This window comes from Mirounga leonina, unplaced genomic scaffold (assembly GCF_011800145.1).
Source record: "Mirounga leonina isolate KUSES-001 unplaced genomic scaffold, KU_Mleo_1.0 Mir_53, whole genome shotgun sequence".
Taxonomy (NCBI): domain Eukaryota; kingdom Metazoa; phylum Chordata; class Mammalia; order Carnivora; family Phocidae; genus Mirounga; species Mirounga leonina.
In genome coordinates this window covers 61,499,213-61,514,187 of record NW_023270807.1, presented here as the reverse complement: position 1 = coordinate 61,514,187, position 14,975 = coordinate 61,499,213, and the positions used below count along the sequence as shown (strand labels likewise).

The following is a 14,975-nucleotide window of genomic DNA, read 5'->3' as shown; positions in this document are numbered from 1 at the left end:
GAGCAAAGAAGCCTTTGCCAGACTGTTTGGGAAAGGCAAAAAAAAATTTTAAGACTTAATTTTTTAGAGCAGTTTTAGGTTCGTGGCAAAATCGAGAAGGTACCAGAGATTTCTGGTATACCCCTGCCCCCACATCACAGCCTCCCCCATTATCAGCATCCCCTACCAGAGTGGGACAGTTGTTACAATTGATGAACCTACATTGACACATCGTAATCACCCAGAGTCCCTAGTTTACATTATGGTTGACCCTTGCTGTTGTACATTTTGTGGGTTTGGACAAATGTATAATGACATGTATCCATCATTATAGTATCCTATAGAATATTTTCACTGCCCTAAAAATCCTCTGTGCTCCCCCTATTCACCCTTCCCCAACAACCACTGATCTGTTTACTGTTTCCACAGTTTCGTCTTTTTCCAGAATGTTACATGGTTGGAATCATACAGTATGTGGACTTTTCAGATTGGCTTCTTTCACTTAGTACTAGGCATTTAAGTTTCCTCCATATCTTTTCATGGGCTCAATAGCTTATTGCTTTTAGCCCTGAGTAATATCCCATTGTCTGGATGTACCAAGGTTTATTTACACATTCATCTTCTGAAGGACATCTTGGAAGCTTCCCAGTTTTAGCAGTTATGAATAAAGCTGCTATAAACATCCGTGTGCAGATTTTTGTGTGGACATAACTTTTCAACTCCTTTGTGTAAATACCAAGGAGTGCAAACATTTTTAAGATTTGTTTTAGTTTCCATTTATGTTTTTTTTATTTTAATAACATTAAAACCCACCCTGTACGGGTGGGTGTATATGGGTCATCTTTTAGAAAAAAGTTCTTTTGCCTTCTCTGTACATATCCAGTTTTTTAAATCCTTTGATTTTTTCTTTCACAGTTTCTCCCAGAGTTTCCCCTTCCTCTTAACTCCCACTCCCATTTCTTTTACCTCCTTACATTTATTTTAGATAATTGGGAATATATGAGCTGATCGTCCCTGCCTCCTTCCTGTTACTAAAATGGCCTTGTTAAACCATTGATTTCATCAGGAGACCTGTCTCCTCAAGTCCAGGCACCTCCTCTGGCCTTAAGGGACTTCCATAACCCAGTTCTCTCTTTCACCCCTAAACGTGGAAATTGATTTCCTAGAGATGACCTAACCAGTCCTCCAGTTTATGATTCTAAGATGTCTTCTCCAAATCCCTTGGACTTACCAAGCCAAACCAGACAGGACACAAACATCATTAGATAATAGGGATTCACATTACGTGAATGTGCAGTAGGCTCATCTAGGCTAACCCAGATGGATCTGTAAAGAGAAGGTATTGATCAAACTTAAGCCCTGGTACGTTCAGGTTTAACCCAGCCTCCTCCACGGTGCCACTTCTGCGCAGGACAGAAGAGTAGAAGTCAGGTTCTTGGCACCCTTTCTCTGAACAGTAGCCAGCCCCTGTTTCCTACTTATTTCATTCTGCTGTTACGGGACGTGATGTCTTAGTTTTTCCAGATAAACAGGCATTTAGAGTACATTTCCTATTCATTGTGTTTCACAGAGGAATTTGTATTCTAGTACTTTGGTGACTTGTGTAAGGTCATGGACCCAGCACCTGTCAGAAGTGGGAGTCCTGGCTGCCTGGTCCTTTGTCATTCACTGTGGTGCAGGCTGCAGTGGTCCCAGGGTGAGTCAGGGTGGCACATGCTTGGTCTGCAGTCTTTTTCGTTAGTTGTTTGGTGGTTCAGGCTTGGTTTTGTTTGTTTGTTTTTAAGGATTCAGATTTTTTTGTGTGTTTTGAGGAAGGGGGGCAAGTACATACTGATGAAGAAGCTTTTCAAAAATTAACATATCTCTGAAAATAGCCTCGCCCTCAAGATTACATTCATCTAGACAAGGACAATATTCAGTATATTTGGTACATGAGAATGTATGCCCCCCCCCAAAAAAAGGTATGCCCAGAGTGTAGTTTGCAACTACTTGATGTATAAAGACGTATTTCAACAGATACCCAAGTATGACTTAAACTAGGAAAGCCAATACTTTGGTCATGTTACTTATCTTCTGTCGATATTAATCAGACTTCCTGTTATAGTACCTTAAAATAATTTGTCTGTAAGCGTGAGACTTGCAATGACATTCATAGGGATCAGCAGTCATGCTATTAATGAATGTAAACGTATTATCCTTTGCCATTGGGGGTGCAGAGTATTGTTTCCCATCTGTTAATGAAATACACGCACAGAGGAGTTGAGAAGAAAGCAAGCTACCATTATACGTGATCAATTTGAATGTACCCTGTGGGAGTACTGTTTGGTTTCTAGTTTTCCAGGAAGTATTGGGATCACTAAATCGATTTTCCATATATTTGACAGCATATGTTTAAAGTATCGTGTGGGAGGGTTGTTTCCACACCAGCCACTCTGGATGACTAATTCTGTTTCATAAACCACCCCAGTGTCGTTGTTTCCAAATAGCAACGACTCATCTTACTTATTGTTTCTTTGATTGAGTTCTTAAGTGTTAGAGTGTTAATAGCATTAAATTCAGGAAATGGAATTTTAATTACTGATTAAATAAGCTGGCATTCTTGATGTATATTCATTAATCTGTGTTGTGCACAGTTAATGGGATAATCAAAATTTTAAAAGCAACTCTAAAATGGTACCTGATCATCTCAGGTCCCTGATTGCTGTCCACACATGTGTCCACAGATAGGGGGGTGTCAGGTATCTGGAGCCCCGGAGTTCCCATCAAGAGACCCTGACTGGCTGTTGACTTTGGGCAAATCGTTTGAGTTTTCCATTGTACTCACCTTGCAGGTGAAACGGCCCTACATGAAGTTTCCCATCTTCTTTGACCTGCACTCCTAAGCGACCTGGCATAGGGAAGACCTGTTAAGTTTCCACTGTGACGTTTTTCTGCCTCTTCTCATACTCACAGAAGGCTATGGAATCTTCTAAAACGTCCTTGCAGATTACGGTTGTAAAATTGAAGGCCGCATGTGGTGGCGATGATGAGTGAACACTTACCTAGCACCCCACGCACCGGACTGTTCTAAGTACTTGTGGTGCAGTGACCCTTACTTGGCAGCAGAGAATACCTCGGTCCCTCACTGATGCTCCTCTCTTGCTACTCATGGGGTCCGGTTGTGCCTTGTGATCCTTGTGCTCCCCCCCCACCCCCCCAGTGAGTTTGTGGACTAACCCAGGACTTCTGCTTCCTTCTAGGTATCATTTATCACTGTGACCTCACCAAAGAGGAGCTGGAGCCACGAGTCTTCCGAGAGGTTACTGTGAAAGGGATCGATGCTTCCGATTACCAGACAGTCCAGGTATGGAGCATTTACAAGAGTCAGAAAACCTGGCTGCCAGGCCGGGCCATCCCCACCCTAGTGGGTCAGGAGCCGTGGAGAGAGTGCTCGGGAGTACAGACCACAGGTGTTGTCCCGGGCACGGAGCATCGTCCCGCCCTCCTAGAGCATGCAGCTTCTGCTCGCATAGCTGCTGCTCTCCATGGGAAGCTGGAGCCCCCGTGCGGGGGTCTTACTGCAGGAGCTGCCAAAGCAACACCATTTGTCTGCTTGCCTGAGAATTGGCTAGCCCAGGTCTTGGGGTGTCTCAAGTAACAACGTGGATCTGCTCTATACAAAGTCTTGACTCGAGCGCTGCCAGTCTGTCTTTTCTGCCTGACGGTCACAGGTGCTTGTGCCTGGCACAGCCGAGGCGCTCCGTAAAATACTAGAACGAATGACTTAACTGATTGTCACAGCACCACAAGCTCCGTCTCTGGCCACCCATCCTTTCAGGTTAAGAATCTACATTTTTGTTTTTCCAGCTCCCCGAAGGCATTAAGTCTTCCAGAAACTGAATCACTTATTGATTGAGGATGTAGCATGTCTGTTTCCTTTGCAATGGAAGGTCACCTGTGAGGTACCAGGTGTTTACCAGGCCTTTCCCACCTGGACGGCTGGACCACACAGACCACAGATTAGGAATCCGAACTCTGGGAAGGAAGTGTAGAACACAGAGCTGGATGCTCCCAAGGATGTTTCTGTGAAATCAGGGCATTACTTTAGCTTGTTGAGTTACCCTTCACCTGTCTAGAAACGGTCAAGATGATGGGCTAGATCTAGATCGTAAGTAAAGTGTTGTTTACAGAAACCCATGGTGGGCAGGATCTGGCCCAGGCTGCAGCCTGTCATCCCGTTGTTCTAGATCAGGAGTTGGCAAACGGGCCTCTGGTTTTGTGGGAGAACAGCCATGCCCATCTGTTTACATAGTGTTGGTGCATTAATAGGGTGGGTGCAGAAGGCCTATATGGCCCACTAAGTCTAAACTACTTAGTATTTGGCCCTCTAAGAAAAAGTTTACTAATCCCTGGTCTATATTAAAAAGTACTTCTAAAATCCAAATGTTCTCAGTAGGTGCACAGGGCCTTTGTCACTTCAGTCTCTGTCAGGCCTGAAATGTGCATATACTCATTGGGTGACACTGGGTGAGTCACTTAACCTTTCTTTTTTTTTAAGATTTTATTTATTTATTTATTTCTTTGAGAGAGCACAAGCAGGGAGAGCGGCAGGCAGAGGGAGAAGCAGACTCCCCGCTGAGCAGGGAGCCCGATGCAGGGCTCGATCCCAGGACCCTGGGATCATGACCTGAGCCGAAGGCAGATGCTTAACCAACTGAGCCACCCAGGTGTCCCTCACTTAACCTTTCTACTGCAGGTTTTTTTTAGCTGTAATATAGAGATGGTATTCATTTTACAGAATTCCTGTAGGGTTGTATGACATGATGTATATTAAGTGTCTGGCACATAGAATATAATCCATTTTTCAATCAATATTAGAAATAAATGTAACAGACTATTAGTCTTCTGTATCTGTTTTGGCTTGCTGCTGTGTTCATTTTCAAGGTGAGCTGTTGCCTGGAGAGAGATTCTGTGGGAGCCAGTAGCCCGTCTGGCGCTTACATGGTTCGCTAATTCACCCTAGTCTTGTATTAGACTTTAAAAATCATTTTTAGGCTGTTGTTCTTTGCCGTTATCCCTTTTCTCCATGTATTGAAAAATTGTCCTTACCAGATGTCACATGTGACCTCCCCAGGACCTATGTCTAGTCAGCAACCCCGGGGCCAGGGTGTGCACATATACACCATCGCCTCCCCCATCGGTAGTGCCAGGGATGCCCAAGCAGCACCCACTGACTTCCCTCTTTCACCCTCAAGGGTGCAGCCTTGGCTGCCCTAGAATTGGGCGGTCACCCAGGAGAGACCCCCTGTCATCGCCTCATCTCTACTATGCAGCCCCTCAGCTCTATTTAAAAAACACATTATTGTCTTCTCCTTGCCAGCTTCCCACAAATAATGAGTGCTCAAGTCTGCAGTTACCTTTGGGGTTCAGGTGAGGGAGAGGCACCTGTAATAATGCCAGGGAGGCAGCTGCTTACAGGGAAGTAACTCTTCTCACAGTGAGGGCGGTTGGAGTTGTTTCTCCTGTCAAGTAGCTCTTCTTGTCCATGCTGGTAATAGTAATATTCTTGATGGTGATACACAGAGAAACTAGTTACCAGCTAATATGTATTGTTTTCTTTTATAAATGAAAAGATAAAACATTACAGCTGAGCAAGTGCTTGGCGGAGTAGAAATCTCTCCGCCATGTAGGTCGCCTGACATCTCCCCATTTAGCCGGGGAAGAGACGAGCTGGGGTGATGCCAGTAGTCTGTATCATGGGACAATCCAGCTCCTCTGTGCCTGGCTCCCTGCTTGACAAAGAAAACTTCCCCCAAAACAACCTTTTGTTTCTACCACTGCAGTAGGGAAGAAAAAAGGGAGGAAGATGATAAATATTTAAAAGGGTAGTAACTGGACAGAACACATTGCACCCCACATCTCAGTGCACTGCTCCTCATTTCTGGATTTTAGAAAGTGGAGCTATGCCTGTGGACAGAGTAGATGTATAATGCCTACAGGAGAGTTTCTCTCTAGTGATCATACACATCAGACGTCTTGCAGTGAGTTAACAAAACAGAATTCTTTCATCGTTTACAGGTGCCTTTGAAATGCTCTTTGATACCACAACACCATAGACTTATATCACTTAAACTCCATTGTGCAGTGGTTTAGAGTCACGTGTATCAGCAGAGCTTTGACGTGAAATGTGAGCGTGACAGATGTTCTCACATTTTGATTAGGCTCTCAGTGGTGTTGCCAACAATGACCTAACCATTGTAAAAGCAGGCCCTAGAGAGGGATTTGTGCATGAATGGAAAATGTCATGATGGTGTGTAATAGAAACCACAGCATTTTGGGGGGAAAAAAGGATATTTTTGTTTTCAGTCACTTTGGGGTAATGTCACTTTTGATTCCTCTTGACCCTGGTGTTTATATTTATTCCATATGTGATTTAACAAGAAGATCCTCTGCACCATTTGCAATTCCTTCTTACATTTTGTGAGGAATGTTATCATTGGGAGCAAACACTGCAGCACAGATTATGCTGCATAGTTGGTCGATGCAATTAATGATGGTCATGACCATGTACATCTACCTGGTGGGGTAGCTGGTAAGATAGACCAGGACAGGGAGAAAGAGAAGGTCAGAGAAACATGTGGCTAAATAAACGACAGAGGACTATTCTTGCGTGCTGTACATTCACCCAGGACCCAGCGCATCTTGAATTTGGGTGGGGGGGGGGGGGGGGAGGTCTTGGAGGATATGGTGTCATATTTCGCTGGCAGACATAGAACAGAACTGTCCGTATAACCTTTACCCGTTCCTGACTACAGCTGCGGGTGGAAAATTGATCTGTATCAGGAATATAATTTTGAAAATCAGATCCTTGAAAAACTGTTCATTTCTCTTCCAATCGGGGGGGGGGCGGGTAACATAAAAATTTAGTTTTAGATAGGGTTATCAAATCTGCAGTTGACTAATCCTGTCTTTATTTTTTCGTTGTGAATGATACGTCCACATAATATTGATTAGAACCTCTGCGCCCCTCTTTTTAAAAAGAAGCTGAAATACTGAACATTAGAAATTACATTCATAAAATAAGTTTGGTGATAAGTGATTTACCTGAAAAAAATCTGTCTACCTTTATAATCAGTAATGTGTTTCATTTTAAACAAACGTGAAGTAATAGGGACATGGTAGTTAAATTTAGTCTGTCAACAAGTATGACCTGACCTTCAGTGCCGCTGGTACTGTTTGAATACAGAGAATTTCTAGACACAAGGCATTGACCCTGGGAAATTTACAGTCAGACTGGAAAGTTGAGACATACAGATCTGAAAGGTCAGACACCGCCAGGGTGTTCTGTGAGTGAGCAAGGGCAGGGTGCAGCCTTCAGTCACAGCTGCAGTGTTGAAGACACAGGAGGGTGGGGGCTTCCGGAATCCCTAGCTCCCCATGAGACTCCTGACCAGTTTTGCCACCACCCTCGTTCAGAGACTGCCTCTGCCTTCTCGGGGCAGGTTAATTTCATAATTTCACCGCAAATTCAAGGAGGGAATCATGCCCTCCGTATCCCGTGCAGTGGGCTTGCCTTTTGTCGTTAGTGGATGGGGTAATGTTTGCATTGTGGTGGAACGTGGCATGAGACGTAGTGGAGCAAAGTACACTTTTTGGTTTCTCAGTATCTCATTTTTGTCCAGCCAGGCTGAGAGATTGGCTTTTTTTTCCTCCCCAAATGAAAAACAAAATTTATAGACCTGAAAAAGAACAGTGAACGGAGTGTACTGTGAATAAACTCCATTATCGACAGTTTCCACATTTCATAAAAGACAATAAATTGGAAGGAAGGTCCATCTTATGGGTGAAAGCAAACAGTATAGTATGAAAATAGTAAGAATCATCTTGATTCCTGTTTTCTTATGCTCAGTAGGGACTTTGCTGAGGTTTGCCTGTAGTAATGCATATGAAACACCAGGATCATCCCAAAGGTGGTTTGCTGGGTAACTGAAAAGAAATGTTAAAATTAAGTAATTCTTTGGGTTTACTAAGATGCCTTGAGGTAGAGGGAGTGGGAGTTTTTTTCTTTAATTTAGTGTAGGTTTTTCTAACCTTGGTGATAACTGGTTTGTGGTTGCTAGTTTACACAGGCTTTGCCATTCAGAGAACATGTTCTCAGAACATTAATTAGTCTTTTAACATTTGTTAACTTCTGTGCTGAGCTCATGGCACATCTAGTTTTTGAATATTGACTCATGCACATCCCCAGTGAGCTGACCATTGAATTGGTGATCATGTTTTTCTGTAGCGCTGTGTTCTCGCAGGTACCAGTCAGAAATCTTCAGAAATGTTAGTGAAGAGTGACTGGGGGAACATTTTCAAAAAGAACTTTTTGAGGGGTCACTGTGCTTGCATATGATTAGGAAACTGCTTTAAGTTGTTCTTGATGATTTAGTGCCTGAGCATCCCAGTTACTTGAAATATTATGTTTCATAGAGGCATATTCTTGCATAAACAGATTCCCACCCTTCTTTAGAACTCTCTTTGTCGTGCAGGCATTCTAGATTGAGGGTATAATGTTTTATTCAGAGGGTACATGTTTATGTCTCTTTCCCCTTTTGGTATCAGCCATCTTAAAATAATTTGACTGTAAAGGTTGTTAAAGAGTTGTTTTTTGTTGTTGTCTTATAATAGAGAAATAAGTTATGGGGGCCCAAGTCAGTGCCATCCTCATACCACTGTAAATAAATCCTCTTCCGTGTTTTAAAAAGGACATCACTTTGCAGCAACCTGCAAACATGTAACCCTTTTCCAGTAAAAATCACAAGGTGGCCTTGAGCATTGAGCAGTCAGTCCCCATAATGAGAAGCCTGGGGAGGTCTCTTGAGCCTCCTGTGAGGCTTCACTGTGGCAACATGGGTGAAAGCCAGGCCTGTGCTGACCTTGCTCAGAGCTTCTCTGAACTGTGCTGAGGAAATGGAATCTGCATGGAGATGGGGGCCAGGAAGACCGCTGAACCCACCCTGGTGACTGAGAGCCTGAGGAGGGCAGCCAGGAAAAAAGAAGCCCTCTTTGCTTGGCTCTCCCGGGACACGGTGGTGACTCAGCAGCAGGCATATTTGCTCAGCTTATTTTGCTGAGATGTTAATGAGTTAACAGGTGTTGATTCTATTTGAATGGCTCAGATTCACTTCCTAGAAGGCCGTCTAGGTTTATTATTCTTTATTGTATTAGAGGCCCTAAATGTCAGAGATCAGGCTATGTGGAAACTCAGTACCATAGGTGACAACTATACTCACTGGAGATTTGTTCATCCTTAGTACACACATAATTTGTAATTTGTACATTACAAATTATATTACATTTGTTAATCTGTACATTACAGTGTATCAGATATCTACAGATAATACTGAGCTTACTGTCCTCCGTAATAAAGCCACTTAAATAGATTCAAATTTTGTTTACCTTGTTCTAAGAGTCATGGCTTTTGAGATCCATAAAAAGTTGCAGGTTACTGAGCTTTGTTGATGTGCAGGTGGGTCGATTTCAGTTAACTGAAAACAATTCAGCTAACTGCTAACAGTTTTAGCTCCAGCTCCTTGCTAGAAAACTATCTTGGGAAAAGAATGTCCTATTTCATTATCCTATAGAAAACAAAGTAGCAAGTAACTTCCTTCTTGTTATAACTGAATCAGTAGCATGGTATCATCTATGAATAATGGTATGTGTACAAATGGTACTTATCTTTTGTCATTTTAATAATTTTTTTTTGTTTTTAAAAATTAATCTGAATCTTGAGGCACCCAGGTGGCTCAGTTGGTTAAGCGCCCAACTCTTGGTTTTGGCTCAGGTCACCATCTCAGGGTCTTGGGATCGAGCCCCATATCAGGTTCCATGCTCAGAGTGGAGTCTGCTTCTCCCTATCCCTTGGCCCCACTTCTCTCTCTCTTAAATAAAGGGATAAATCTTTAAAAAAATAAAAATTAATCTGAATCTCAAGGTATGTTATTCAGATTAGATTCAGCTGTGAGCAACAGGAAACATCAAAATAACCATGACTTAAAGAAGAGAGACGTTTATTTCCCTCCCACAGAAAAGAAGCACAGGAGGAATCAGTCCAGGGCCGACTTGGTATCTAAGGTTCGAAGAATCCAAGCTCCTGCTCTCTTGCTGCTTCCTCACCCGTCGCTTCGGTTCCCAGTGTCTTTTCCTGGCCCTCCAACACTGCTGGCCATCCAGCCACATTATACCCACTTTCTAGCCGACAGGAAGGCAGCAGTGGGGAAGACGATGGAGGTGGGGGAGGGAAGGTGCATGCCAGCTATCTTAGAAGCATGTTTGCTAAAGGTGACATGTATTCTGTCTGCTTTCATCTTACTGGTGAAAAAGTACTCGTCTGGCCACACCTAGTGCAGTAAGGGTTAGAGATGTAGTTCCAGAAAAAAATGTTTGCAGCTAAAAATTTGGGTCTTTTTATGGAGGAGAAAGGGGAATAGACATTGGGAGACAACTAGCAACCTGTCACACAAGACAAAGCAGGACTTCAGCAAAAATTTTTGGTGTGGATGTGGCACCTGGGTGGCTCAGTTGGTTAAGCAACAGCCTTCAGCTCAGGTCATGATCCCAGGGTCCTGGGATTGAGCCTTGCATCAGGCTCCCTGCTCAGCGGGAAGCCTGCTTCTCCCTCCCTCTCTCCCCGCCCACCGCCCCCCCCCCCCCCGCTCAATTACTCGCTCGCTCAAATAAATAAATAAATATCTAAAAAAAATTTTTTGTGTGTGTGGACCCTGAGACCAAGGAATCCAGTACCTAAACCTCAGGATCAGGATTAGAAAAACAAAGACTGAAAAAGGTGAATATTCAAATATTATAATTACAGACAGCAGAAATCATGTACTACGAAGAAGCACCCTTTAAAAGAGGCTCTTCTCCCATGAAGAAAGACCTTTAATATTGCTTCCAGAACATGAGTATATGTATTTCTTGAAGTTTGGTATTAACTTTAGCAGAAGTGTGATGCAAGGCAACATGGGACTCTGAGAATTAGAGTCAAGATGAAATGTAAGGGGTTATCTCGGGGAGGATGAAGAAACCAGGTAAGCTAGGTCCACATGGCTCTCCAGACGTTCGACTCCGTGCTAGAGTCTTCTTGCCTGGGAAAGCCAACTCCCAACCACCCCTCCTGTGAAGGACGTGGACACGGGCCATCCTTGTAGGACCTGCTCATTAGAATGGAAGCATGGCATGCATCAGCCTTTGGGGAGGGGGTCAAGTCTCTAATTTCATAGCCGCCTCTTTGCTTGTTCCTAGGTGATCTATTCTTCCACTTCCCTATGTTTTTGGGCTGCAGACAAAGTTGTATGCTTTCCAGTTGCATATACATTAGGTTCATATAGTTGAGACCTCTCATTTTACAAATGAGGAAACCAAAAATCAATGTGTTTGAACAAAGGTAACAGTGTAAAAGTAATTGACAGAACTCCAGAGCTGTGCTAATCTGCACACTTTGTTATCAGGATGAATTATATTTGCACTCTCCATAGCTCAGTTACTGTTTTTTCACCTCTAAAATAAATTAGACTAAAAGGCTTCTAAGTTTCTATGTCTGCTTACCTTTAAAAATACGTTTCTGCATCATGTAAGTATCCAGCGATTACTTCGTAAATACTTGCAGAACCTGTTAAACAATAAAATACTCTTTGTGAAAGGGGAGACACGAGGGGCCCAAAATACATTTTAAAAATTGCTTATAAATATTATGATTTATTTTAGTGTTCACTTCTAATCTCCTTGTTGCATGTTAATGAGATTCTCATTTCCTTATCCATTTGGTTAGATCATATATGATATATTCAGATACAAATACATACGTACATTATAGTTTAATCAGAGGAGTTTTATGTAAGTCTTAAATGTTGGTCCCTACACGGCATCTTGGAACTCCACTTAAAAGTGAACTAAAACTTGAAGTGTTTATGGTTTTGCTTTTGTCATCTTATCTCTGCTGGGCTTCCCCCAAGATCTTTTCTCAGGTTGGCACTAATACCAGTTCGGGTATCAGGTTGCTTCAAACTCAAATTCAGAAGAATAGCCTCAGGTTTATTTTGGCAGTGCTAGCCCAAGACCTTGGCTTCTTGTGCAGTGAACCCGGAAAGACACTTTTATGCCCAAAGCAGGCGACCTTCTCAGTTGCTTCTTAGACAAGTACACCCATTCCAGTGTCTGTCCATCATTTCTGCCTTCTTAATGGGTGAAGTTAGATTAAAAGTTAATAGGATTAGGTGGATATCTAGAAACTGGAATCTGGAAATTGCTTAGATTTTCTCTGTATGGAGAAGGCTCAATAGGAAAGAGTTGGAGTAATTTTTCTCCTGCTTTTCTGTGATAGTATCACCCCTAAACCCCAGGGGTACGTCTTAATGTAGGCTGCCACCTAGACAAGTGTTCTTTGGCTTCCTGCTCTGCTCTGTCTTCTCGGGCAGATGGGGAGAAGAGAACATAGGAGCTTAGTGTGGGCTCTCCACCTGCTACATAGTTCTTCCCTCCCCTCTCCTTTGCCTGCATTACGCTGATGGCCGATGGATGAGAGATGGAGTAAAAATAGACCTGGCACTGCAGACATTCCATGATCTCCCTGGAGGAAAGACCATTACGGCCTAACTTCGTTGGTCTGTGAAGAAGAAAGGAAACATGTTCCATGTCCATAAGTATAACCTTTTGATTGGGGTCAAGTGTACCTTGACCTGGGTTTAGAGAAGTAGACTTGATCATTCTCTGTTCATTCCCAGTGCTGACTCTAAGTATAAGTGGCAGATTAGAAATGTTGTAATAGTGATAAACATGATGGCAAAATATCGCCAGTTAGAAGGCATTGTGAGGGTACTAAACAGGGACACACACAGGTTTTGGGCTGCGGACATTGTCATTGTCTGAGTCAAGTGGGAGCTCCTCTCCCCAACTCTTGAGGCCCTCTTTCATCCAACCCCGCAAAAGTGCTGCCTCGCTGCCCCAAGTCCCCACCCCAAATACTCGGCATCGTCAAGGCTCAACTCCCACCATGGGCAGACTTACCTCTGCCTGGCTCTCCTTCCTCCACACTCCATCGTCGTACTGTTCATTTTCTTTACCGCATTTTCTGAAATTCTATACATTTTGAGTACTCAACCAAGTCCCAGCTTCTGTAGAAGCTTCTCTTCTTGTTTCTGGCCTGGGAAACTCCGGCGAAAGCGAAAGACAGGGAAAGGGGATAGTGTGCTGTTACTTGGAAGTAGACCATGGATGTGGGCACACCCTGCGCCAGGCTGCATGCCCGTTGTTCTCAGTGCCTCTGCTCCTTTCGTCACACAGTCAGGACTCTCATGATTTCCATTCTCGAGGGGAAGAGGCTGCAGTGTAGGGAAGTTAGATGAGTTGTCCCTAATCACACGGTGGCATAGCTGGTGCTAACGGCCCTGAGGAGCTCAGCCAGCTTCTTCCCAGTTGTCCCAGTTCACCAGTTGAGTACCTGGAGGTAGGTGGTTCTAGGTCTTCATGTAGGAACTAATAGAAAATGCTGTGGCTTTATTTAGACCCTGGAGAAAGCTTCATCGCTCACCTTGGTTAATGTCTCAAAAGAAGGAAATGTACATCATCTACTCAAGCTGTATTGATAAATGCAGCCCATATAAATTCTTACACATTTAAAATCGTCTGCTAGTTGGTTCTGCTGAGTTAAGTCATAGCTGACCGACCTTGTGTCCTCCCTTGCCTCCAGCTGCGTTCGTCTACATGTGTATGTATGAGTAGATACCATTATTAATATGCATGTAAACATATCTTTAAATGACTTAAATTGACTCTCAAACAGAAAACCATTTAGGCTGCAAGTAAAATCACTGTGTATGTGCTGCCTTCATCAGGACCCTGAAGCCTTCCATGTTTTGCATAGGATATAGCTAGTTCAGCTCCGACGTTTAATGTGCATAGAGCTAATTTAAATATTTGGAAAAGATTAGAGAAGAGTATAAATACTCTAAACTGTGGCTGGTGCTTTGCTAGAGAATCTGCAGATTTGACTGTTGAAGTGCCGACTTTGAATCATTGCTCAGAATCTGCAGAGACAGGAGGGACCAAGGAGTGTTGCGGGGCATTGCGGCCCCACCTCTGCTCCCCTGCCTAGACTTCCACTCCTCCTCTAGAGCATGTACAACTGCCAACAGGTGACTTCCTCACCTGCCATCAGAAATTGGTCAGCCTTGTTGTGGGGAGGTGGGATGGGGAAGAGAACCACTTTCATTCATCCAGTCTGTGTGTTTATTAAGAATTTACTCTGTACTGTGCATTGTGTTAAACAGTGACCCAGAGAGCTGTGGTCTTTGCCCTTATGAGGAGTACAAGCAGAAAGAAAAACAACAACAACAACAAAAACCCCCCCAAAACACAAGTGAACAGAAAATAAGCATGAGGATTCCAAGATGGGAGAAGGGCCATGAGTGAAATAAGTAGGGCCAGGAATGACAGTGTGAAATGAGTGGGCAACCAGAGTGCCCTTGCATTGTGTCAGTGGAAACATAAAGGCAATATGCAAGGGAACTAACCAAGTAGAAATGTGTTAGAGCAAAGACCCTGAGAACAAGGTGCTTGGCCTCAGAGAAGACCCGAGAGAGGACTGGTAAGAGAGAGGGAAGGCAGGACCTCATGGGTGTGTTGGGGTTTGTTAGGGATCCCAAGTGCGGTGGGAGTCCTTACAGGGTTTTATACTGGAATGGGACATGTTCTGGCTTAAGAAAACCATCTGCCATTTTGTGGAGAATAGATGGAAGGGGAAGATGCAGCTGTAGAGACTGCTGGAAGACATCTGTAGCATTAGACCAGGGAAGACGTAAGGTGGCCTAGACTAAGAGAGAGACTGTGGACGTGAGGAAGAGTGGGTTTGGAAAATACCTGGAAGGTAGAATCAACAGGATGCACTCAGGGATTGCACGTGATGGGAAGAAGGGAAGGGATACATCAAGGATGACTCTGAGATTTGGAATCTGAGCAACTGGTACCACGTATCA

General features: G+C 43.6%; 1 protein-coding gene and 1 long non-coding RNA gene across 2 annotated transcripts in view; one reads left to right on the top strand and one right to left on the bottom strand.

Annotated features, from left to right (window-relative positions):
- Positions 1–14,975, top strand: part of PREP (prolyl endopeptidase) — a 116,822-nt gene that overhangs the window by 70,392 nt on the left and 31,455 nt on the right. The window contains exon 10 of the mRNA XM_034991683.1: positions 3,219–3,322. Within this exon, the coding sequence (XP_034847574.1) occupies positions 3,219–3,322 (104 nt within the window). The remainder of the gene's footprint in view (positions 1–3,218; positions 3,323–14,975) is intronic.
- On the bottom strand, positions 2,803–13,094 carry LOC118001539. Its single transcript, XR_004676723.1, has 3 exons — positions 13,009–13,094; positions 11,551–11,614; positions 2,803–2,866 (listed from the first exon to the last, which is right to left on the bottom strand). It is a non-coding gene; the product is annotated as an uncharacterized LOC118001539 (long non-coding RNA).